This window comes from Ochotona princeps, chromosome X, assembly GCF_030435755.1.
Source record: "Ochotona princeps isolate mOchPri1 chromosome X, mOchPri1.hap1, whole genome shotgun sequence".
Taxonomy (NCBI): domain Eukaryota; kingdom Metazoa; phylum Chordata; class Mammalia; order Lagomorpha; family Ochotonidae; genus Ochotona; species Ochotona princeps.
Window position 1 is genome coordinate 107,388,510 of NC_080865.1, and position 23,565 is coordinate 107,412,074.

General features: G+C 42.2%; 1 protein-coding gene across 1 annotated transcript; it reads left to right on the top strand.

Annotated features, from left to right (window-relative positions):
* Positions 1-2,741: 2,741 nt before the first annotated feature.
* VBP1 (VHL binding protein 1) lies at positions 2,742-23,197 on the top strand. The gene is made up of 6 exons (XM_058659026.1): positions 2,742-2,895; positions 7,221-7,345; positions 9,921-9,987; positions 11,605-11,703; positions 19,600-19,738; positions 22,563-23,197. Exons 1-6 carry the CDS (start codon positions 2,806-2,808, stop codon positions 22,631-22,633), a joined length of 591 nt encoding a protein of 196 aa, XP_058515009.1. The 5' UTR covers positions 2,742-2,805; the 3' UTR covers positions 22,634-23,197.
* The last annotated feature ends 368 nt before the right edge of the window (positions 23,198-23,565 follow it).

The following is a 23,565-nucleotide window of genomic DNA, read 5'->3' on the forward strand; positions in this document are numbered from 1 at the left end:
CAGGTCACAAGCAGGGAGCTGGATGGGAAGTGGAGCAGCTGGGACATGAACCACTGCCTACATGGGTTCTGGCACTTGCAGCGGGGAGAATCAGCGGGGAGGATTGAGCCATCACAGTAGAGCATGCTCCCACCCCTGCTGTTTCTTTTTTTAAATAATTAAAAAAATTTTTTTTACCTGAAAGGCAGAGTTACAGAGACAGGGACACAGACACACACAGAAGGAGAGAGAGAGGGGGGAGGTGAGGAGAGAGAGAGAGAGAGAGAGAGAGAGAGAGAGAGAGAATCTTCCATCCACTAATTCACTCCCCAAATGTTCACAATGGCCAGATGTAGTGGTCTGAAGCCAGCAGCTTCTTTTGGGTTTCCCACATGGCTGCAGTAGTCCAAGGACTTGGGGCATCTTCCATTGGTTTCCCAGGTGCATTAGCAGGGAGCTTGATTGGAAGTGGAACAGCTAGGACACAAACTGGTGCCAATATGGGTTGCTGGTGCCGCAGATGGAGGCCTCCTTGCTATGCTACAGTGCTGTCCCCAATGTTTATTTTTAAACACAATTTTATTGAGCAATAAATGGTAAAAGTTGGGGATTACTAAAGGTTTACTGAAGAATAATCATATTTACGTTCAGGTAACAGCTAGATCTGAAACTTACAGGGTGACAGTCTCTCTCTCTCTCTCTCTCTCTCTCTTGCCCTCTTTTTTTTTTCCATCCCCTAAGTTGGGAGATGAGAAAACGACCATATTTAGAATTAGTAAGGTTAATGCACTGTTGAAAAAGCTATTAACATGGGGCTTCTTCATTTTGCTGCAGCCACGTGAGGCAGGAAATTGAGGAGTAAGAAGAACTGATGTGTTATTTTTTAATTAAGAGGAACCTAGAAAGGAACATATTCAGTAGTGCAAATGTGGGAATTATTTGTTTTTATTTGTAAGGGAGTAAGGCCAAAAACTGATGAAGTTTTTTATTTTAAGTTATACAGAAAAAAACTGGTTCAAAAGTGAAATAATATATCTCTTACAGAAATTTATCCTAAGTTAGAACTAACGATGATTTGCAAATGACCCCCCAATGTTTGCAGACATTGATCAGGTAAAACAATGATTGCTGTGGATATACCAGTAAAATTGAACTGTTAGGTCCAAAAGATCCCCGAACCACGGACAGACAAGTTCCACATGCAACAATGCAAAAGCAAAGCAACTTTATTGCTAGCTCGAGCTGGGGTCCATGTCTCATCCATTGCAGTGGAGTCTTGACAAGGACCCCGTTTGTCTCTTGCAGACTGTTTTTATTCCCTCCTAGTCACGTACAAGCAGTCCTCATCTTGGTCACATTTAACTTGTACCAATGTAGGCCACACTCCCATGCAATCTGTACAAGTACAGACCACATTTCATTTGCAGACGTGTGGATGCCCATGATTGGCCCATCTCCAAGGTCGTTCCCCCTGCCCACTGCATCACTCTGAGGAAAATGGAACTTTGAAGTGAAGTGAGACTTGGGCCTACTTCACGACCTTAGGCCCGTCATGGTGTCGGTCCTGTTCTTTATGCAGCAAAGCCAGGCAATGATTACAGAAGCCAAATAGAGCGGTCATGGTAACAGCTAAGAAACTCACTTATCACTACTCAGCACTCTTGTATTCCTACTACTATTGTATGTTTACTAATTTACTATTTATCCCTAATAACCTTTCAACACTAGTGAAGAGTATTTCCCTACCACCTAGCCTTGCACCCCCAACTCCACAGAACCAGATATGTTTTTCTCTAGACATCTTACCTTTTTTTTTTTTTTTTCTGGAAAAAATCCTTTTGGAAGGCATTTGGGTTGGGGAAGAGCCGTGAAGAGTAATTTCCATCTATTTCTTTCTGGAGTAACAGAACTGTTGACCAAGTTCCTAAGCTGCTGGAGAGACAGTTTGGACTTAACATTAACTCTATTAATATATGGCTGTAAGACTCTGGAGAAGTGAGATTAATTCCCTCGTTTACAATATTGAGGCACCAATTTCCTCCTAATATCTACATAAACAGTTATCTATGTCTAAATGCTTGATTGTTCATTGCTTATCTATGGGGAAAAAGTGGTAACATGGTGGCCTTTGAGAAGGGAAACTGATTTCATACTCTATAACGAAGCAAAGGAAGGAGAAACACGGTGTTAGAAGTCAGAAAACAGAGCAAGGAGTAACTGCTGCAATGCGTCCGCGACACAAGGCAGTTCCCGTTCAAGAGACGCGGAGCTTCTTTGGGTGGTGGTACGAAGGAATAGAGACATAAGCTTTGTGGTCGCGTTCCGCACCCCCCTCCCCGTGTGCAAAGCAAGAGGGTGAAAGAGGGGTCTCCTGCCATAGTGACAGAAGAGTACTCCAAGGGAGGGAAGACGGAGGAAATTGGAGAGAGATCCTGCCACAGCGGTTGCCTTTAAGCCTTAATTTCGCTAGTGAACCAGTCATTCTGGAGACCAGCCTGAAGGGTGCGGGCTACTCTGGGGAAGAATCTGGCCTGGTCCTGATCCCAGGGGGTCAGCACCACCCACTCCCCAAATTCCCAAAAGTGCTTTTCCCAGGATTCAGCGAGTTCGTAGATCCTGCAGTTCCAGCGTCCCGTGCGCGGCTGCTTTTCGTCTGTCACTCACTTCCACGCAGCCTATCAGCACCGAGATACTCGACCGCGTCGTCAAAGCCAGTGAACGTGCAGAGTCACAGAAAGGGCGGGCCTGCAGCTGAGAACGAGCCAGTCACAGACCGCCGAGGCCAGGCGCTCGCTGAGCAGACGGTTCCGCGTTGTTTTCCGCAAGATGGCGGCTGCGAAGGACGGTTGTGGGATAGAATTGCCCGCGGGAAACGGACGGCGGCTTCACTTGGGAATTCCCGAGGCAGTATTTGTGGTAAGAAACACGCCGTTACTCAGTACTTTGGCGAAAGGCTGCTGTCTTCTCTCTAGTTTCCTGCAAGTATTTGCGTGTGGATGGTTGGGGGAAAGAACTGAGCTAAAAAGGCAGCAATGGAGCCCCTCAGCTCCCGGCTCCCTGTACTGGAAAAATGCCTGGGAGACAGCGGGACTTGGGAGGGTTGCGGAGGGGTAGCGGGAGCCTGGCGAGCAGAAGCCGGGTCGGTAGTTCAGAGCTTTGGTCCTCGGCTGCCCTGAAAAGTCCAAGAGGCGAGATGGCGTGGCGCTACTCTCTGCTTTGATGCTGGAGAGTCAGATAAATGGATACTGTCAGTTCGATCGAGTCCGCTGAAGGAATACAATCCCTGCTGCCTCAAAGAAATGGAGGAAGAGACCGATGAGAAACTACGAGGTTCTCACACTCAGTGTTAAGTGCTCGTGTGACTGCCTAAGGAATTGAAGCTTCATCTTATAGCTAGTTAGAGGATGTTTGATAAAAACCACGATCTAATCATATTTGCTAATTTTTAAGTGAACACTTTGTAAAAGGGAATGCAATTTGGAGCTTTTACACACCAGGAAGACCAAACCAAACCAAGCCTAAATAAATAAAAGCCATCAACAGGACCCTTCCAGGTATTTCTAGAATAGCTGTCTGGACAGTGACAGAACATCTCTAAGGGGTATTATCTCTCCGTATTTGGTTGTATTAATGGACTTTGGGACGTTTCTTGACCTTTTGGTCACTTTTATCGTGTATTTCCATTTGTTGATTAAATTTTGTTCTGTCTTCAGTTATTTTGGGGTTTCTCCCAGAGTGTACCATCAGTTTTGTGCCTGCCTCTAAACTAACTGTAACAAGAAATTAAGTTTGTTGCCCACCGCTTTCTCAATGAATGTAGAAGATTATATCTGATTATCATTCCCAGTTTCGGAGAGATAAGCTGAAGGCACAGCAGGATGTATGTGTGTGTGAAGTGTCTAGAATTTGACTCTGGATATTCTGGCATTAAAGAGCCTCAGCTTGCCCTCATTCTCCACCTCTGGGAGGAAAGCTGGCTGTTCCTCCAGCCTACTGCCGTTTCTCCTGCGCACGGCACATTGCCTGACACTAGTATAAGTTAATGTAATAGGGCTAACTGGATTTCTTTCTTGAGTGTGTGTATATATACATATATACACATATCACATATATTAAAGATTTTGTTTATTTTTCTATTGGAAAGGCAGATATGCAGAAAGAAGGAGAGACAGAGAAAGATCTTCCATCCACTGTGGTCACTCGCCAAGTGACTGCAGTGACCAAAGCTGTGCCAATCCGAAGCCAGGAGCCAGGGACTTCCTTCAGACATCCCACGTGGGTGCAGGGTTTCAAGGCTTTGGGCCGTCCTCCACTGTTTTCCCAGGCTACAAGCACGGAGCTGGGTGGGAAGTGGAGCAGCTGGGACCAGAATCGGCGCCCATGTGGGATCTGGGCGCATGCAAGGCGAGGACTTCAGCTGCTAGGCCACTGCACCAGGCCCCTGCCTTAAATCTTTGTTCATGACGGCTCGGCGAGTGATCCTTTCAGATATGTATGGGAAACAACTTTATCTGAGGGCTTTATAAAGTATTTTTTCCCCAAATTTTACTTTTTCCAGATCTTAAAATTTCCACCAATCTCTCTTAATAAACAATCCACATTTTACAAAGTTATTTTTAAGCTTTAAGATAATGAAACATGCATGCTATTGTGGGGGGAAAAATTGGATTCTATGCGGACCAAAGTTTAAATCTTGCTGCTTCCCAATTGCTGTTTAACCTTGAACAAATTATTGTACCACTTTGAGCTTCAGTTTGTTGAACTGGAGAAGGGATGCTGGTAATTACAGAAGTGCTATGAGAAACAGAATAGTTTCAGAATTGTAGTACATAATAGTTGTTTGTTAGTTCTCAAACCTTGGAGGTTAGAGGTCACATGACATTTGCCCCTTTGTGCTTCAGCTGTTCCTCTAACTCTTCTCTGTGTGATGATCTCTATCTTTGAACATGTAGTTCAGATCTAAGCTACCTAATTTTGCAATTAAAAGATGTCACGTACTTTATTTTTTTTAAAGATGTGTTTATTTTTATTGCAAAGTCAGATACATATACAGAGAGAAGGAGAGACAGAGAGGAAGATCTTCTGTCCGATGATTTACTCCCTAAACAGCTGCAACAGCTGGAGCTGACCCGATCCAAAGCTAGGAGCCAGGAACTTCCTCTGGGTCTCCCATGCAGGTGCAGGGTCCCACAGCTTTGAGCCATCCTGGATTGCTTTTCCAGACCACAGGCAGGGAGCTGTATGGGAATTGGGCCTGCCGGGACATGAGCTGTCACCCATATGGGATCCTGGCGTGTTCAAGGGAAGGACTTTAGCTGCTAGGCCACTGCGCCGGGCCCAATATCATGTACTTTATTTTATTTTTTTTTTTTAAGATTTATTTTATTTCCATTACAAAGTCAGATATACTGAGAAGGAGGAGAGAGAGAGAGGAAGTGGAGCTGCCGGGATTAGAACCAGCGGCCATATGGGATCAAGGCAAGGACCTTAGCCACTAGGCCACGCCGCCAAGCCCAATATCATGTACTTTAATAAGCATTCTGCAAACACTGTTAGAAAACCATACTTTTCATTTGACAGTTGAAGAAAACTTAGGCGGAGAGAGGTTGATTAACTGTCCTAACACTGATAAATCTAGTAAGTGGTGAAGCTAGGATTTGAATCAGGCAGTCCGTGTCTTTTAACCACATAGGATGATGCTGTAGTTAATTGTCTTGGTTAGACTCTAGTTTCTGATGTGTTAGAAGGCTTGATTTCTTCTCTTTTTTAAAGAGTTATTTATTTTTATTAGAAAAGCAGATTTACAGAGAGAAGGGCAGACAGAAATATCTTCCATCTGGTGACTCACTCCCTAGTGGCTGCCAGGGCTAGAGCTGAGCCAATCTGAAGCCTGGTGCCAGGAACTTCTTTCTGTTCTCCCACGTGGGTGCAGGGTCCCAAGGCTACTTTGGACTGTCCTCCACTGCTTTCCCAGGTTACAAACAGGGAGCTGAATGAGAAGTGGGGCATGAACAGGTGCCCATATGGGATCCCAGTGCGTGCAAGGCGAGGATTTAGCCACTGAGCCATTCTTTCTCTTCATTGCGGTGATGTCCGCAGGAAGGTGTATCTTTGCTTACCTTTTCAGCTTGTATCGTATTCCTAGTGTGATGACTTCATAGTTCATCCCTTTCCTGTTTCTGTTCATGTTTTTCCTGTCTTGTTTGAGCTAAACGTATTCTCTTAGATTTAATAAGTATGGAAAACATGAATGATGCCAGACATAGTTGAAGTAACTTAAATTAAACAAGTGTGCTTCTGAAAAGTACTGGAACACCCTTATAGAATTTCCTTCAAGTTTCCAAATATTTCCATCTAGTTTTTAATTCTTATATAATTCACTAGCTTTTTTTGAAGGACCAGCAGATGGTATACATCAAACAAGTGTTAACAGAAGTTTTAAGGCTTTTCTTTTGCTACATTATCAATTACAAAAAAATTGTTTTGTCTGCCTGTTTGGGTTACTGTATTTCAGCCACTTCCCAGTTAAAGAATTTCTTTCTTGCCCTGGAAGCCTAATGAGCGTATTTAGCATGATGTCTGGCAGAACCTGTTGAATTAAAAAACAGCGAGAAAATGAATAATTTTAGCATGTACCCTATTGACAAGGGGCTCATGCATGGGCAGTGTTTGTGACTTTTAAATTTACTACAGGGCTGCCTGGGAAATACATAGTGCAAACAAGCCTACCCATCTTTCCCTGTTTATAAATAAAAATTCCAAGAGCAAGGTAAAACAAGAATAAATTAGCTACAGAATGTACATATACTATCTGAAAGGGTCTCTAACTTTTTGTAACTAGTTTTTAGCTAAACACAAACCCTTGAATAAGAAGAAAAGCTTTAAAGCAAAGACGTCAGCTATAGTGCGTAAAGCTGCTGCTTGTGGTGTGCACTGGCGTCCTGGCTGCCCCGCTTCCCATCCAGCTCCCTGCTTGTGGCTTGGGAAAGCAGTCGAGGACTAAGCCTTGGGACCCTGCAACCTTGTGGGAGACCTGGAGGAGGCTGCTGGCTCCTGGCTTTGGATCGGCTGAGTTCCTGCTGTTGTGATCTGTCGACAAGTGAACCAGCACATGGAAGAGCTCTCACTGTCTCTCCTCTCTGTAACTGCCTTTCAAGTAAAGAAATAATGTTTGAAAAAAAAACTCACAAAGTCAGATTAGTAGAATGAATTCTGATTTGTAATCTGTTCTGATTGTAAAGGAAGATGTAGATTCTTTCATGAAGCAGCCTGGGAATGAGACTGCAGATACAGTGCTGAAGAAGCTGGACGAGCAATACCAGAAGTATAAGTTTATGGAGCTCAACCTTGCTCAGAAGAAAAGGAGGTAATGTGTAAAATTTCTTTAAATGTAAAAAGGTTTTTTTCAATTTAATTTTTATTAATACTAATTAAAAATATTAAATGGTTTAAACTTTTTAAAACTATATTTTGAAACATAATTTACATACAATAATATGTCTTGATGTCAAATGCTAAAATTGGATGAACTTTGAGATCTGTCCAGTTTTGGAAACATTGCCTGGATCAGTACAGAGAATGTTTCATCACTTCAGGAATTTCCCTCACGCCCCTTTCTGGTCACCACCTATCTGCTTCTTTTTAACTGTAAGTTTTGTCTCTTGACCTTCCTAAGTGGAAGCATGTATAAGCACTGTTATGTGTTGGGTTTGTTAGTGTAATTCGTTTAGAATCTTCTCCGGTGTTGCAGCAGGAGATGGAGTCCTATTCTGGTGCTGATACTTTCTGTTGTGTGTAGATGCGCCATAATTTTAATGTTTTTATTTGTTTGCCTATGGCTGGACTTTGCCTATTGGTGAGTTTATATGATAAATATATGTTCAGTTTTTATGAGAAACTGTTATGCTTTGAATAAGGTGTGGGTTGATTATGAAATGACTCCTCAACTCATGGAAACTTTGAATCCCTAGAGTTATGTTAATGGTGCAGAGTAGAGCCTCAGTCGAATTATGGTGTTCAGCAAATACTTCTTGTGAGAGGATTGCTGAGTTGGCCATTGCTATCCTCTGACTTCCTGAGATAGCTGAACCAATGAGGTCTGCTTTATTTTAAGTTTGCCTTGTACATGTGTGTTATGTCTTCTTTTATTGATACAGTAAGTCTGCTTTCATTATTATAATTGAATTTTGTTTACATACATTGGATGTTTACTTTAAAAGAAACAGTTTTGTTTTTAATACCCTTACATTGTAATTTAACAGAAATCCTAGAACTCTTTTTGCACATTCCTCCTTGCAAAGCACATTAAAGCCTTAGGCTTTTGAATAAAAAGAATTAGATCCCATTGGCCACAAAAGATTATCTGTGTTTCCTCTCATTAAGTGACTTGAGTGTTTTTGGCATATTTTCTTGTTATAGAGGTAATGTCATGTGGGAGTCTCTTGCTAGTCATTTGCTCATAAATATTATCTTCATTATCTATTGAATCTGATCAATCTCACCTGTTCATAATGGTTACTTAGCCTTGCCCTGAATGAGGGGGACACTTTGCTGGTTTCAAATTTATGATCTATTTGAAGGTTGCATTTAAAAAATTTTTTGATTAATATAAATGGAACAGATTTCGTGTATTTCTTAGATACCATTCTAACATAACCATATTTCCCTTCCTTAATCTGCCCTCCTTCCTTCCTTTTACAATTAGTTGTGAAATTCAGCTATTTAAATGTAATTCTAATGAGAGTTAAAACTTCTGAATCACCTACATGGAATATAGTCTGCTCTAAAATTGTCAAACTACAATGGGAGTATTTACTGTACACACAATAGGGATTCCATAAATACCCTCTATTACACTGTATTACAAATATTCACACCTAAAATACTTTATTAAATATATTTTATTTGTATAGTTTACCATACATGTATCTTCAACATTTTCTTATATAAATGATCTTAATCTTTTTTAAATTCTCAAGATACTTAAATTGTTAAGATTTATTTATTTATTTGAAAAGCAGAAAAAAGAGAGAGAGAGAGAGACAAAAAGTGTATCTTCTATCTACTAGCTCACTTTTCAAATGGCTACAATGGCCAAAGCTGGGCCGGGCTGAAGCCAGGAGCTGGGAGCTGCATCCAGGTCATCTGTGATATATCAGGGACCCAAGTATGTGTTGGCTTTCAGGATACATACTAGCAGAGAACTAGAATTTCTTGTGGAGCTAGAAGTCTCCCCTTAACTGTTTCATCATATGGAATTTGTCAAAGCTCTCCAGCGTAAGGGTATTCATTTGGTGTAGTAGTTAGGACAGCACTTGGGACACCTGCATTGCACATCAAAAGTGCCTGCATGGGCCCAGCACCGTGGCTTAGCGGCTAAAGTCCTCGCCTTGAACGTGCCCAGGGATCCCATATGGGCGCCAGTTCTAATCCCGGCAGCTCCACTTCCCATCCAGCTCCCTGCCTGTGGCCTGGGAAAGCAGTGGAGGACGGCCCAAAGCCTTGGGCCCCTGCACCTGTGTGGGAGACCCGGAAGAGGTTCCTGGTTCCTGGCAGCACCGGCCATTGCGGTCACTTGGGGAGTGAATCATTGGATGGAAGATCTTCCTCTCTGTCTCTCCTCCTCTCTGTATATCTGACTTTGTAATAAAAAATAAATGAATCTTTAAAAAAAAAGTGCAGGCATTTAATTGGAGAATGGAATTCTAAGATAAGTGTATTTCAGTACAAAAAATGAAATATTTGTATTTTTCATAGTATCCATGCATTTTTGAGAATCCCTTGCATATACATTTTCAAAATTGTCCCAAAATTTAATTTTGAATTGTATTTTCCCATATATTTTTGAAGTATTTTTATACTAGAATATATACAAATAATAAGACCATGTCCTGGTGATTATTCTTGCTTGGAGGATTCTATAACCTTTTGCTTGTTCACAGGCTAAAGGGTCAGATTCCTGAAATTAAACAGACTTTGGAAATTCTCAAATACATGCAAAAGAAAAAAGTAAGTGTCTTTTTGCTTGTAGATGTGTGTGAGCTAGGCTTCGTAGGTAGACTCATTTTTTTGTAACAAAATGTGGCCTACCCATAAAGGTCAGATTTACTTCTAGTACCTGTAGTTGAATTACTTTACTTCCATATATTTGCAAAACTTAATGCAGTCTGAAGTTATTTTAAACACAGAAATAGAATGCCTTATTTTGAAGTAGCAGTATCCAAAGTTTGTTGTTGTGCTCCCTTAGAATTAAATTGTGAGTCCAATATTTACAGAGCTCTGTATAATTTTAGAAGTGACGTATTTCAGGTTCTTGTTTTGTGGTTGAGGAAACAGAGAGTGCTGCACGTAACCAGTGTTACTTAGATAGTTACTAGCAGAATTTAGTTTTCTGAGTGTAACTAAATAAAAACAAATTATAAAGATTACATTTCATAAGCATATCAGAAAGATTGTAGTCATCTGTAGTATTTGTTACTTGTCTGCTAGAATAACTGCATTTATAGTATACTATTGTACTTGGTGAATTTTATAAGAGGGTGTAGAAGTTGATTAGACAGGAAGTACTGACAACAAAATAGCTAGTTTGTATAGAATACATAGTTTGTGTGCCAGGCACTGTGTGTGTGTGTGTGTACTTAATGCTGTTGGCTGTAGGGTAGGGCCCATTATTACCCTCATTTTCTACGTGAAGACCCTGGCACACAGGTAGGTGCTGCACAATGTTTTTTTTTTTTTAAAGATTTATTTATTTTTATTGCAAAGTCAGATATACAAAGAGGAGGAGAGACAGAGAGGAAGATCTTCCGTCCGATGATTCACTCCTCAAGTGAGCCGCAACGGCCGGTGCGCGCCGATCCAATGCCGGGAACCAGGAACCTCTTTCGGATCTCCCACGTGTTTGCAGGATCCCAATGCATTGGGCCGTCCTCAACTGCTTTCCCAGGCCACAGGGAGCTGGATGGGAAGTGGAGCTGCCGGGATTAGAACCGGCGCCCATATGGGATCCCGGGGCTTTCAAGGCGAGGGCTTTAGCCGCTAGGCCACGCTGCCGGGCCCTGCACAATGTTTTATACATGTAGTAAATAGGAGAATCTAAATCTAATGCCCAGCCATCTGATTCTACGTTCATTTTTTTTACCGCTCTACTTAGTCTGCATGATGTTTAGCTGTGAGATTTTTGTTGTTGTGACATCTTTCTTTTTTTTTTTTTTTTTTTTTTTTTTAAAGATTTTATTATTATTGGAAAGCCGGATATACAGAGAGGAGGAGAGACAGAGAGGAAGATCTTCCATCCGATGTTTCACTCCCCAAGTGAGCTGCAACGGGCTGGTGTGCGCCGATCCAGTGCCGGGAACCTGGAACCTCTTCCAGGTCTCCCACGAGGGTGCAGGGTCCCAAGGCTTTGGGCCGTCCTCGACTGCTTTCCCAGGCCACAAGCAGGGAGCTGGATGGGAAGTGGAGCTGCCGGGATTAGAACCGGCGCCCATATGGGATCCCGGGGCTTTCAAGGCGAGGACTTTAGCCGCTAGGCCACGCCGCCGGGCCCGTGACATCTTTCTTATATAACCTTTTTACAGAACTGACCTATTTATGATACTGTCTTTTTTTTTTTTTTTTTTTTAGGAGTCCACCAGTTCTTTGGAGACCAGATTCTTACTGGCAGATAATCTGTACTGCAAAGCTTCAGTTCCTCCTACTGATAAAGTGTGTCTGTGGTTAGGGGTAAGTAAATGTTATAGCTAGAGCTGACGTATTTGTGTGTTTTCTCCAGTGAAACAGTATTGCTTTAATTATAGAAGGTGCAAAATACAAGTAGTCCATATTAGAAACTGAATAGAATTAGGGGTGTGACAAAGCGCAGAGCAACAGTATATTGGAGTCTTTCTCAATGATCACAGAATTGACCAAATGCTACTTTTCCAGCTAATGTTTTATGTCTCAAAAATGTAACTGAAGAAGAAGCAACATGAGTAAAAGAGAAAGTACTGTTGAACTTTGAATCAATGTTTCTTCCCCAATAAGAATTTAAGGGAAAAAATTAAATCAAAATCTTTGATGTCAGAGTCTACTTTTAAAAGCAATACATTTCAATTTTTGATAGTTCTATGAACCTTGTCTGTAATTTCCTATCTTGCTGCTCTCGGTCAACCTAGATATCCATGGTTCTTGCTATCTTAGGCCAATTCCCGTAAAAGCAAGATAGGGTTATATGTGTTATACTCCCCTGAATTTCTGCTTAATGCCACTGATAATTTTCTTTAGTGAGTGGATATAGAGTGTAACTCCTTGGTTTTATTGACTTATTAATATCCTGTGGTAGGGTTCTGTTCAGATATCCATAAGGTAAGGAGTACTTAAGATTATTTTCCAGTTTCTTGTGAATAGTACTGTAATGAGTGTCTTTACGCATACAGACTTATACACAAAGGCATAGTGTTTGTTTATTTGGAGTAGAAATTGGGCCTAAGAGTATGCACCTACAACATTTTGATAAATGCTATCATAATGCTCTGCAGAAAACGATGCTAATTTGACATTTTCACCATAGTATAGGAACATCTGCTTGTTGATTGCCTCATGCATATTTTTGACTTTTGCTAGCTTTTTAAAAAATATTTGTTTCTTTTTATAGAGAGAGGAGGAGAGACAGAAAGACCTTCCATCCACTGGTTCACTCCCCAAGTGGCCGCAATGGCTGGAGCTGTGCCAATCCAAAGCAGGGAGCCAGGAACCTCTTCCCGGTCTCCCACATGGCTTTAGGCCGTCCTCGACTGCGTTCCCAGGCCACAGGCAGGGAGCTGGATGGGAAAAAAAGCAGTAGGATACAAATTGGCACCCATATAGAATGCTTGTCCTTGGAGACAGCGGATTAGCTAGTTGAGCTATCACATTGATTCCAGAGTTTTGCTAGTTGTATGTTTTTTTGTTTGTTTATTTGACAAGGTACTCATTTGTTTTTCCTCTTTTGTTTTCCTGCTTCCATGTGTCTTTGGCCCGTTTTTCTGTTGAATTCTTTGGTTTTTTTGGTAGATGTTTTCATCTTCTTTATTATGTATTCAGGATACAGAGTCTTCTGTTATATGTTGGAAATATTTTTTCTGATCTGTTACTTATCTTTTGTTTATGGTACATATCACAGTGAAGCTTTAAATGTTAATGTCATCAGCCTTATCTTTGTAATTTTATTTTATCTTAATGAACTCTTTTATGAAATATGTAAATTTTTTTCCTTAAAGATTTATTTATTTTTAATTGGAATGGCAGATTTAGAGAGAGAAGAAGGTACAGAGAGAAAGATCTTCCATCTGCTGGTTCACTCTGCAAGTGGCCATAATGGCCAGAGCTGCTCTGAAGTCAAGGCACGAGCCAGGAGCTTCTTCTGGGTATCCCACACGGGTACCGGGTCCCAAGGCTTTGGGCCGTCCCCGACTGCTTTCCCAGGCCACAAGCAGGGAGCTGGATGGGAAATGGGGCTGCTGTGACATGAACTGTCACCCATATGGGATCCTGGCACATACAAGGCAGGGATTCAGCCACTGAGTTACTGTGTCGGGCCCATAAATGTTTTCTTTTTCTCAAATATTTACAATGGAGAAATTTTTCTTAACTTATTTATTAAGGATAATATGGAAAGGCGAATAGCTAAAATGAAAATTGGGTCAATGACTACCAAGAAGAATATATTTTAGTGGTCAGTGAGTATATGGAAATTATTCAGTTTCAGTTGTAAACGGGGAAATAGATTGAAAGCATCCCTAGTCTGAAAATACTTCAAAATGCAAGACTGTGAATATCATGTTAGCTCTTGTGTACAGATGCACATTGATATTTGTACATCAGTGTGTAATATTTCATAACTCCTACTGATACTTCCAATTCAACCAGGTTTTTACTTATTCTTCTGTTCTGCTTTATCAAAATGCTTGACTTACAAACATGCAAAGTGATGGAGTTAGGTTAGAAAGCATTACTCATTCGTTTGCCCTATTCTTTGTCACACTCCAAGCATTTTATAATACTGCCAGTACCGTTACTGCTCTTTTCCCGTTGATTGACTTGTGCCCATATTGTTGGAGCACAAAGCCATTTTTCATTCTGCTTGCTAGCATTGTTTTATGTCCTTTATTTTATCCTTGTTTTCTATAAATATGTACGAAATGCACATTGTCATCATGTTGATTCTGTCCTGTTCATGTCATACTTAGTCTGTATCCCTGCCACCCACATGTGAGACCCAGAGGGAGCTCCTGGCTCCTGGTTCCTGACTTCGGAGTGCCCAGCACTGGCTAGCCATTGCAAAACAGCCGTTTGAAGAGTGAACCAGTCTATGGAAGAGTCACACACTGTCTTTTCCTCTCTCTGTAATTATGCTTTTCGAATAAATAAAAGATAAATCATAAATAAACATTCACTAGATATGAACTTAGTACCTGAAAATAAAAACCACTGCAATGAAACAGGTGGTAAGTTCCATGACACTGATCAATATTAAAAAAAACAACAACAGGGCCCAGTGTGGTGGCCTCGTGGCTAAAGTCCTTGCCTTGAAAGCACCAGGATCCCGTATGGGCGCTGATTCTAATCCCGGTAGCCCCACATCCCATCCAGCACCCTGCTTGTGGCCTGGGAAAGCAGTTGAGGACGGCCCAAAGCTTTGGGACCCTGCACCCTCATGGGAGACCTAGAGGAAGTTCCTGGCTCCTGGCTTCGAATTGGCACTAACTGGCTGTTGTGGTCACTTGGGGAGTGAAGCATTGGACGGAAGATCTTCCTCTTTGTCTCCTCTCTGTATATCTGACTTTGCGATTAAAAATAAAATAAATCTTAAAAGAACAAAACAAAACAAAACAACAACCACCACCACAAAACAAACCCTGAGAAGGGCTTGTAGGGTTCCAGACTTCTGCTTTGGGAGAAATGCTTTTTTTTTTTTTTTTTTTTTTTAATTTTCTCTGATTTTTCTTTATTTATATGAGTCAGGATTACAACAAGACACAGGAAGACACAGAGATCTTCTATGTGTTCTATGTGCTGACTCACGTCTCAGAATATCACCATGGCCAATGCTGGGCCAGGCTGAAGAGGAGCCTGAAGCTTCAGCCAGGTCTCCCACTGGTGCGGCAGAACCCAAGAACTTGGGCCTACTCCTGTTGTGTATTTTTTTTAAGGGAGCACATGATTTTTTTATTATTATCATTTTATGATATAGTTACATAGATCCTGGGATTTCCCTTATCCTCTCCTCAGCTCCCTCCCTATCACTGAGTTCTCCTATATAATTAACTATAGCATAGTTCTTCATACACAGTCATATGTCCATCATTGCGGGCATGGACAATGGCAGAGAGTCCAGCATCCTATTGTCAAGATATAGTAAACAGTTTCATTGTAAGTCCATCTTTGTCTGGAAGTAGAGATGCATACCACACTACATCCTCACATCTGGATGTGATAGTCTCCATTTCACAGCTACTGTACATCCCCTTAAATGAAAAGCCACAATACAAAATCAACAACAGTAAGAAAAATAGAAATTTACAATGCCATAAAGTTAAATAACATGCTGCTACACATGACAGTCTCCATTACACTGTTACTATACATCCCTTAAATGAAAAGCCACAAAACAAAATCAACAACAGGAAGGAAAAACAAAAAAAGAAATTAACAACACCATAAGGTTAAAAAAACATGCTACTGAATGACTAATGTATTGCTGAAGAAATGAAAATCAACCTTCTTGAAAAAAATGATGCTAATGTATGATCTATGGGTCATTGAAGAACTTAGTCAGAAGAAAGTGTTTTGAAGAAATGCAACTAACAAAAAAAAAAAATCCATGAGATATAGTTTCTGCTGATCTTTGTTGGTGAGATATGTCTCCTGTAGGCAACAAATAGATGGGTTTTGCTTTTTAATCCAGTCTACTAATCTATGACGTTTGATTGAGCTTAAGCCATTTACATTCAGCGTTAATACAAATAGGTGGTAATTTGGTCCTGTCATTTTAGCAAAGGGTTGTTCATTGATTTAGTCTTCTGTTGTCATTTTACTGGGATGTTCTTCACATTTGCCTTTGGTTTTGTTAGTTGCTATTCCCCTTGTCTGTCAAGAGAACATCTTGAAGTATCATTTATAGGGCAGGTTTGGAAGAGGCATATTGTGTTGTTGTTTTTTTTAAGATTTATTTTTATTACAAAGTCAGATATACAGAGAGGAGGAGAGACAGAGAGGAAGATCTTCCGTCCAATGATTCACTCCCCAAGTGAGCTGCAACGGGCCGGTGCGCGCCGATCCGAAGCCGGGAACCTGGAACCTCTTCCAGGTCTCCCACACGGGTGCAGGGTCCCAAAGCTTTGGGCCGTCCTAGACTGCTTTCCCAGGCCACAAGCAGGGAGCTGGATGGGAAGTGGATCTGCCGGGACCAGAACCGGCGCCCATATGGGATCCCGGGGCTTCCAAGGCGAGGACTTAAGCCGCTAGGCCATGCCACCGGGCCCAAGGCATATTGTTTTAACTTTTCTTTACTATGGAAGAATTTTATTTCATTTTCAAAGACGAAGGAAAGCCTTGCTGGATATGTTATCCTGGGCCAAAAACAATTTTTTTTCTTTTAGAATCTGGAATATGTCACTCCATTCTCTTCTTGCCTGTAGAGTTTCCTGTGAGAGATCTCCTGTGAGTTTAATTGGCATTCCTTTCTATGTCAATTGATTTTTTTCACGTGCACGTTTAAGGATCTTTTCCTTCTGTTCAATTGAAGAGAGCTTGATGATCATGTGTGGTGGTGAAGATCACTTTTGATCAAGCCTGTTGGGAGTTCTGTGCCGCTGCTGGATCTTGTTTCCCAATTCTTTCTCTAGATGAGAGAAATTATTCTTTATTATTTCATTAAATACATTTGCAAACTCAGCTTCTCTTTCTGCACCTTCTGGGACTCCCATAAGTCTTACATTTGGCCTCTTAATAGTGTCTTTCAATCCTTGAATACTTTTTTTGGCCTGATCCAACTCTGCTTCCAGATTTTTGTTTGTTTCCCCCTGGTGACGGGAAACATCTTCCAATTCTGAGATTCTTTCTTCTGCCTCCTTCATTCTATTTTGGAGACTCACCACTGTATTTTTAGTTTGCTCCACTGTGTTCTTCATTTCTGATATATCAGCTTTCATTTGATTCACTTCCAGTGTGACATATTCCTTAAATTCCTTAAACTCCTGTAGTACGTGCTTCTCATTGTTGATCAGAAGCTTTATAACAACTGTTTTGAAATCTGTATTCCCCGTTTTATCTGTGTCTTCCTGAGTTAACTCTGAAGTTGGCATAGAGTTTTGGTCCTTTGCAGGGTAGTTTTCAGTAGTATTCATTGTGCCTCTGTATCTTCGTTTGCTCTTGGTCATTGTACTTCTGGTTAGCAGAGTCTTTTTCTTGGGGCAGGTTTCAAATTTTTTTTTAAAGATTTATTTATTTTCATTGCAAAATCAGATATACAGAGAGGAGGAGAGACAGAGGAAGATCTTCCATCCAATGATTCACTGCCCAAGTGGCCACAACGGCTGGTGCTACGCCGATCTGAAGCCAGGAGCCTCTTCTGGGTCTCCCACACGGGTGCAGGGTCCCAATGCATTGGGCCGTCCTCCACTGCTTTCCCAGGCCACAAGCAGGGAGCTGGATGGGAAGTGGAGCTGCCGGGATTAGAACCAGCGCCCATATGGGATCCCTGGGCATGCAAGATGAGGACTTCAGCCGCTAAGCCACGGTCCTGGGCCTGGGGCAGGTTTCCAAGCTCTATCACCTACAGGTCTCCAGTTCAGTTTTACTTATTGCAGTTGGTACAGGGGTCTTTGTTTGCAGTCAGTTGTGCCACTCTGTCTAGTAAGTTCCAGGTCTGAGTTATTATGTTAGATTTCTACCACTTCCATAGCCCCAGCTTCTGGCTCGCCACTCTCCACCTCCTGTGATACCGTGCTGAGGCTGCACCTTTATCTGTACAACCTTTCTCCCACTTCTGCTTTGAGCAGGTCCCAGGATTAGGGAGACACCAGGTGTCCTATATAGCTAGGTTGTTGGTGTTGCTGATCTTGTCAGAACCTGTTGGCTGTTAGGTCTGAGGGCCTCATGGACCTATTTTGACCGGTACAATGTCCTTGTTGGTATTATGTTCATGTTCGACCAGTACAGTGAACTGAGCTCAGTGAGTTCTTGCCGATGTCAGTGCATGTGCAGCTCACTGTTGTCCCTTGCAGTCTTAAATTCTTTGCCACACTGTAAGAAATGGCACCTGATGTGCCACTAGTAAAGTTCTTGATCTGCTGGCTGTCAGGTCTGAGGGCTACCCGGACCTGTCTTGGGTGGAACCTGTAGGATGCCACGTTGTTGCACTTCACTGAGCCAGAAGTGAGTTCACTCCCAGCTTAGTACATGTGCAGTCCTGCCCCATAGGCCTTGCCTTCTTGAATCAAATGGTGCCCGATATGGCTCTAGGAGGCTGACTGGGCTGTGAAATCCACCCTGTTCCCGCACTGCGCGTCTGGGATCTGTCGCTCTGTCTCTGCTCCTGGTCAATCAAACAGACCAGCAGGATGGACAGTTCTTTGTCTGGGTTCACCTCCTGAGCTCCCGTGGTGAAAGTCCCTTCCCACCTGGTTGCTGGTGGAGTTCTGGCTGCAGGTGCCGTTCAGATCGCCACTGAATGCTGCTGGGATAGCAGTCACTGTAACACCACACTGTAGTGTCCATTGCTTTCCTGCTCTGTCAGTCTCCAGGTACCCCTCTGCTGTTGTTCTGTCCTTTCCTATTTCCTGGAATGTGCCCTCTCTGCTTCATCCTGATTAAATGTTTCTCTGTCTGTTTAAACGTATCCTTACCCTATTCTTTTATCTTGATTCTCCGGGACATGCTTTCTGTTTAGATTCTATTGTATATAAAATGATATTCTATACTGTATTTTCTGTATGTTTTTATCTCTTTACATAAACAGTCAAAGAGGAGCTGTAGGATTGTTGCTATATTCTGCAAGTTCAACGAAATTAGTTTTACAAAAGGAATTAGTCCATTTTCTGTTGCTTTTGCTTACTACTTGAATCTGGGTGATATGTAAAGAAGAAGGATTTGTTTGACTTACAAGTCTAAGAGCATGGTGCCATCCTCTTGGGAGGGCCTTCCTGCTGTATCGTAACACAGCAGCTATTTTTCTTCCTTGGTCAAAAGTTTAAATTAACATTGTATTTCAAGCTTAGAATTGTTTAGATGGATTCTTATATAATATTACGCAGAGTCATGATGTAAGTGTAAGCAACTTTACCTCTCTGAGTCTGGGTTACCAGGTTCATTGTGAGGATTAATGTAGGCAGATATCTTCTGTAACCTAGGAGTTGGCTGTAAAAGTCCAAACAGTCAGTATCTTGGTTTTGCAGAGCACATAATCTTCTGTCCCTACTACTTACCTTTTCCAGTGTGGTAGGAAAGCCTAAGCGAATGGAAAGTAACAAGATTCAAATCAAACTTGGCTTGTAACAAAGGGCAGCAGGCTGATTTTAGCCTCATGCTGTCATGCACAATCCTGCTCTCTCCAATCAGCCACTCTAAGTGTTGAGTAATATCATGACTTTTTTTCTTTAGGCTAATGTAATGCTTGAGTACGATATTGATGAAGCTCAGGCATTGTTGGAAAAAAATTTATCAACAGCCACAAAGAATCTTGATTCTCTTGAGGAAGACCTTGACTTTCTTCGAGATCAATTTACTACTACTGAAGTCAGTATCCTTTCTTAAATGACGGAAGAAGGAAGAAAAAAATTTTTTAAAAATATTCTTATTTACATTGCCTTAATGGTAAGAATGTCGTTATTCTTAAGCCAGTTTGAGGTTGTGGTTTTTAAAGATAGCAAATGTTATATTTGGAGTTAAAAGTTAAAATTTAGATTAATGAATTTGAAATAGCAAAATCATATTGATGGGATTTTCCTTTAGATATTTCCCAACATAGCTTTATAGGTGCTTTAATATTTTAACTATACAGGCACTTTATTAATACGCTTTTATAGTCTTACATATGGACCAGAGAAATCAGTGGGCAAAGACAAGCAAGGTATGCTCCTGTACATGTCAAACCTGTGCAGCGCCAGGGAAATATGAGCTAGAATTAGTTCAAGGGAGGCTCTAACTTTTTTTTACATTTTCTTGCTAATATTGCTTACATAGTTGCGAGGGATGCATGCCAATGTGGGCATCTGACTAGAGTGGGGAGGGTTGAGGTATGGAGCAAATTGGGTGGGACAAATGTTTCAATTTCTCTTCTCCTGGGTTGGCAGGAGGAGGTGGAGGTGGCTGCTCCTTGCTGTCAAACTATATCAGCACATGGGGATGGGAGATGGTCATTTGGTGATGTCTTAGAGACCCTGATGTGGGAAAGAGTATTCCCAGGGCGTTGAGTGGTTTTGATAGTTCTGAAAAGTTGTTGGTTTCATTGCTCCAGGGTTGAGAGAATCTTCCCAAGCTCTATTGGCTGACCATATCCACCTCAGTGCATCCACCGACACTTGCTGCAAAGCTTGGCCAGAAGAGTTGTCCAACCTGTTTTGCTTCCCATTGTCTAAGGAGGAACTAGATGAGCTGGTCATGACCCCTATGTGCATCCAGGCATTCTGTCCACTGCACAGGCATCAACAACTGAGAAGGCCCAATCCCAACACATGCATTGCAGAGTCAGACAACATATTTTGTGTTTTTCCCTGCTGCTGGAGTTGGAGTCTAGTCATCTAGTTTGGGAGTCCCCCAGAAACCTCACCTGGGGGACCTCACACTTGGCTCTTGTGTACACCAGCCAGTGCAGGGTCAGGTTCAGTCTGTCACCTATAGCAAGCAGCCAGTGCACATACCAATGGATGCAGTTGTCTGGTCAGTTCTGCTCCCATCTCAGTCTTTCACACAAGCTGATGGGTGCTGCAGCTTAGTCCAGCCAGCATTGCTGCAGCCTTGTGAGGACAACCCCTAATAACTGCACCAGGCCTGCCCCCAGCCCTGTTTTTTTCATGTATTGGTGTGTGCTGTGGCCTAGCCTGATCCATTCCTTACCCCATCTGGCTCTCACACATATCCATGGGCACTGCAGCTTAGCTCAGTTCGACCTGATGCTAGACCCAGCTCACATATATGCCAACAGGTGCTGCTGCCTTGACTAGCCCTCAGCCCTGGCTGTCATGCTCACCATTGAGAGCAGCGGCCCAGCAAGGGCATGCCCACAATTCACCTCAGAGGCCCTCTTCCAGCCACATATTTTGTTCCTGCCAGGGGTACTGCAGTTTGCAGCATGCACCCAGTACCAGTATATGGCCAGCAGGTTCAGCAGCCTAGCCTACCTGGCCCACACCCGTTCTGGCTCTGTCTTGTGCCCGTGGGTGCTGGAGCCTAGTCCACTCTGGCCTGCCATCAGATGCAGCACATAGGCATGCCAATAGATACTGTAGCTTTGCCCAGTCTGGTCACTCCACAGCCCTGGCTCACACTCACCAGTGGGAGCTGCAGCCTAGGAGTGGAGTCCCTACAGTTCCCCTACCAGGCCCATTTCCAGCCCCAGATCTTGTGTGTGCTGTTGGGCATTTCAGCCCAGCCTGGACTGGCCTGCCTGCATTCTCAGCTTTCGGCGCTAGGTGGTATAACCTAACCCAGCCAGACATGGCTTACATCCTGTCCTGGCTTTCGTCGTGCCAGTCAGTGCTTTGGCATGGTGAGTGCTGCAGCCTTGCCTTGCTTGGCCCACCCCAGCTCTGGCTCCTAAGCTCCCCAGCATGAGTTACATCCCAGCAAGGGAGTTCCCAAAGTTCTTCTACCAGGCCCGCTGCAGCACTAGATAACATGCATGCTGCTGGGTGTTGTGGCCCTGCTTGGCAAGGTCTGCCCTCAGTGCTGGGAGTGCTTCAGCTGGCCCAGCCCAGTCTTAAGGAAGGCTTCATTTATATGGTAAAACTTAGGCTGGCTGTAAAGCAATGTAGGATTTAGATCAGCAGAGAGAAAGGCAGTGGGGTGGGATGGTGGAGGGTGGACGTGTTGAAAGCAAGCTCTTGCATTTCCTCTATGATATGTCCTCCTGGTTCCTGTCACAGGCATCCAGAGACCTGGGGATCATCCTTCACACTTTTCCCTCTCTCTGGCTCTGGCATGAATTTACGAAGTCAGCCGTCTTATTTGATTTCTCTGGTCATGCTGTTTCCGTGACTCCTTGGTTGTACGCAAGATATGCACACTGACAGTATGGGAAGTGTCCCTTACCAGCCTCACCTCATGCCCCTGGCTACTGGTAGCCTTAGTTCTTCTGCTGGTGTACCCCTGATTGCATGGATTCTTTCACCCCCTAAATGGGCCACACAGTGGAAACTAACAAGAAACTGGGAGAGTTGGTGCTTGTGTAACGCAAAAGATACTAAATGTGACAGAAAACCAGGATCCAGTGTCATAGTTATTATAGAAATCAAAAGAAAGGATATCATTGGAGTCTTAAAAGCTTAGAGAAATGCTAAGGCTTAAATTATTTCATGTTTCCCGTAGATATGTTTCATTTGCATTTTCTTTGACAATTCTTGCAGATATGGCCAGGGTTTATAATTGGGATGTAAAAAGAAGAAACAAAGATGATTCTACCAAGAACAAAGTGTAATGCTGACAAAAATTTGATTTGTTTTCCAAATATGTTGTTTTAACTGTGTCAACATTTACCCCTAAAGATTGATATAACTGATTGATTTTGAAAAGCTAAATACCATTTTATTTATAGAAACAAAATTGATTTCAAATATTGTATGAAATCAGCATTTTTTTCATATTTCCCAAAAATTTTAGCAGCGCTTTCATCCTTTTAGCTGAAATGGCCGCAAACTGAGGTGTGGTGGAAGCGGGCACAGTGGAGTGTTTCTGTTGTTGCTGATGTTACTTTCACTGTGCTTAATCCGTGTAGGAAGTAGGAGAGGCCATTTGAGCAACCAAACTTGGTTTTTCTTTAGTACTTGGTGCTGAAAAGATCTTCTGTTGCAGATGTCTTCTATAAGCAGGGTTTGATTGCTTAACCACTTTGTAACATGGGAATTCTGAAATTTTCAAGAAACTGTTATTTGCCTTCCTGTACACTCAGAAAGCTATTGAGACAACACTGTTTATAACTTCAGAAAGTATACAGTGTCTTTGTAATACCAACACGGAAGATGTTGCTAATATGAGACAGTACTACACAATCAAAATGCTTGGTTAAAGTGATTTTGTGTTTCTTGCCAGTTCTAACAGGAATGTTATGGAAGCTTTTTTATTCATGATTTAACAACACCCCTAATAATGTAAAAAAAAAAAATTCTTTGGAAAGACATGGGCACTAGAGCAAGTACTGGGTAATACAGAAGATTCTGATGAAAACACAAATGTACCATTTCCATGTAAGAACTACTTGTGCAGTGTTTCATACGTGTATTTCATGATATTAAAGTCCGGATGTTAAAACTGTAGCACAATACTTTTTTTTTTAATCTGTTTTATTGTATTGCTGTTGACAATCTTTACATAGTTAATTGCGGTTAAAAAAAAAAAGGTTCGGGGGGTATA

Bases quoted from the DNA above. Each gene is read 5' to 3' on its own strand.
- VBP1 (XM_058659026.1), top strand. From the start codon at position 2,806: ATGGCGGCTGCGAAGGACGGTTGTGGGATAGAATTGCCCGCGGGAAAC. The intron at 2,896-7,220 runs GTAAGAAACACG...CTGATTGTAAAG, and splicing joins TTCCCGAGGCAGTATTTGTG to GAAGATGTAGATTCTTTCAT. The intron at 19,739-22,562 runs GTATCCTTTCTT...CAATTCTTGCAG, and splicing joins ATTTACTACTACTGAAGTCA to ATATGGCCAGGGTTTATAAT.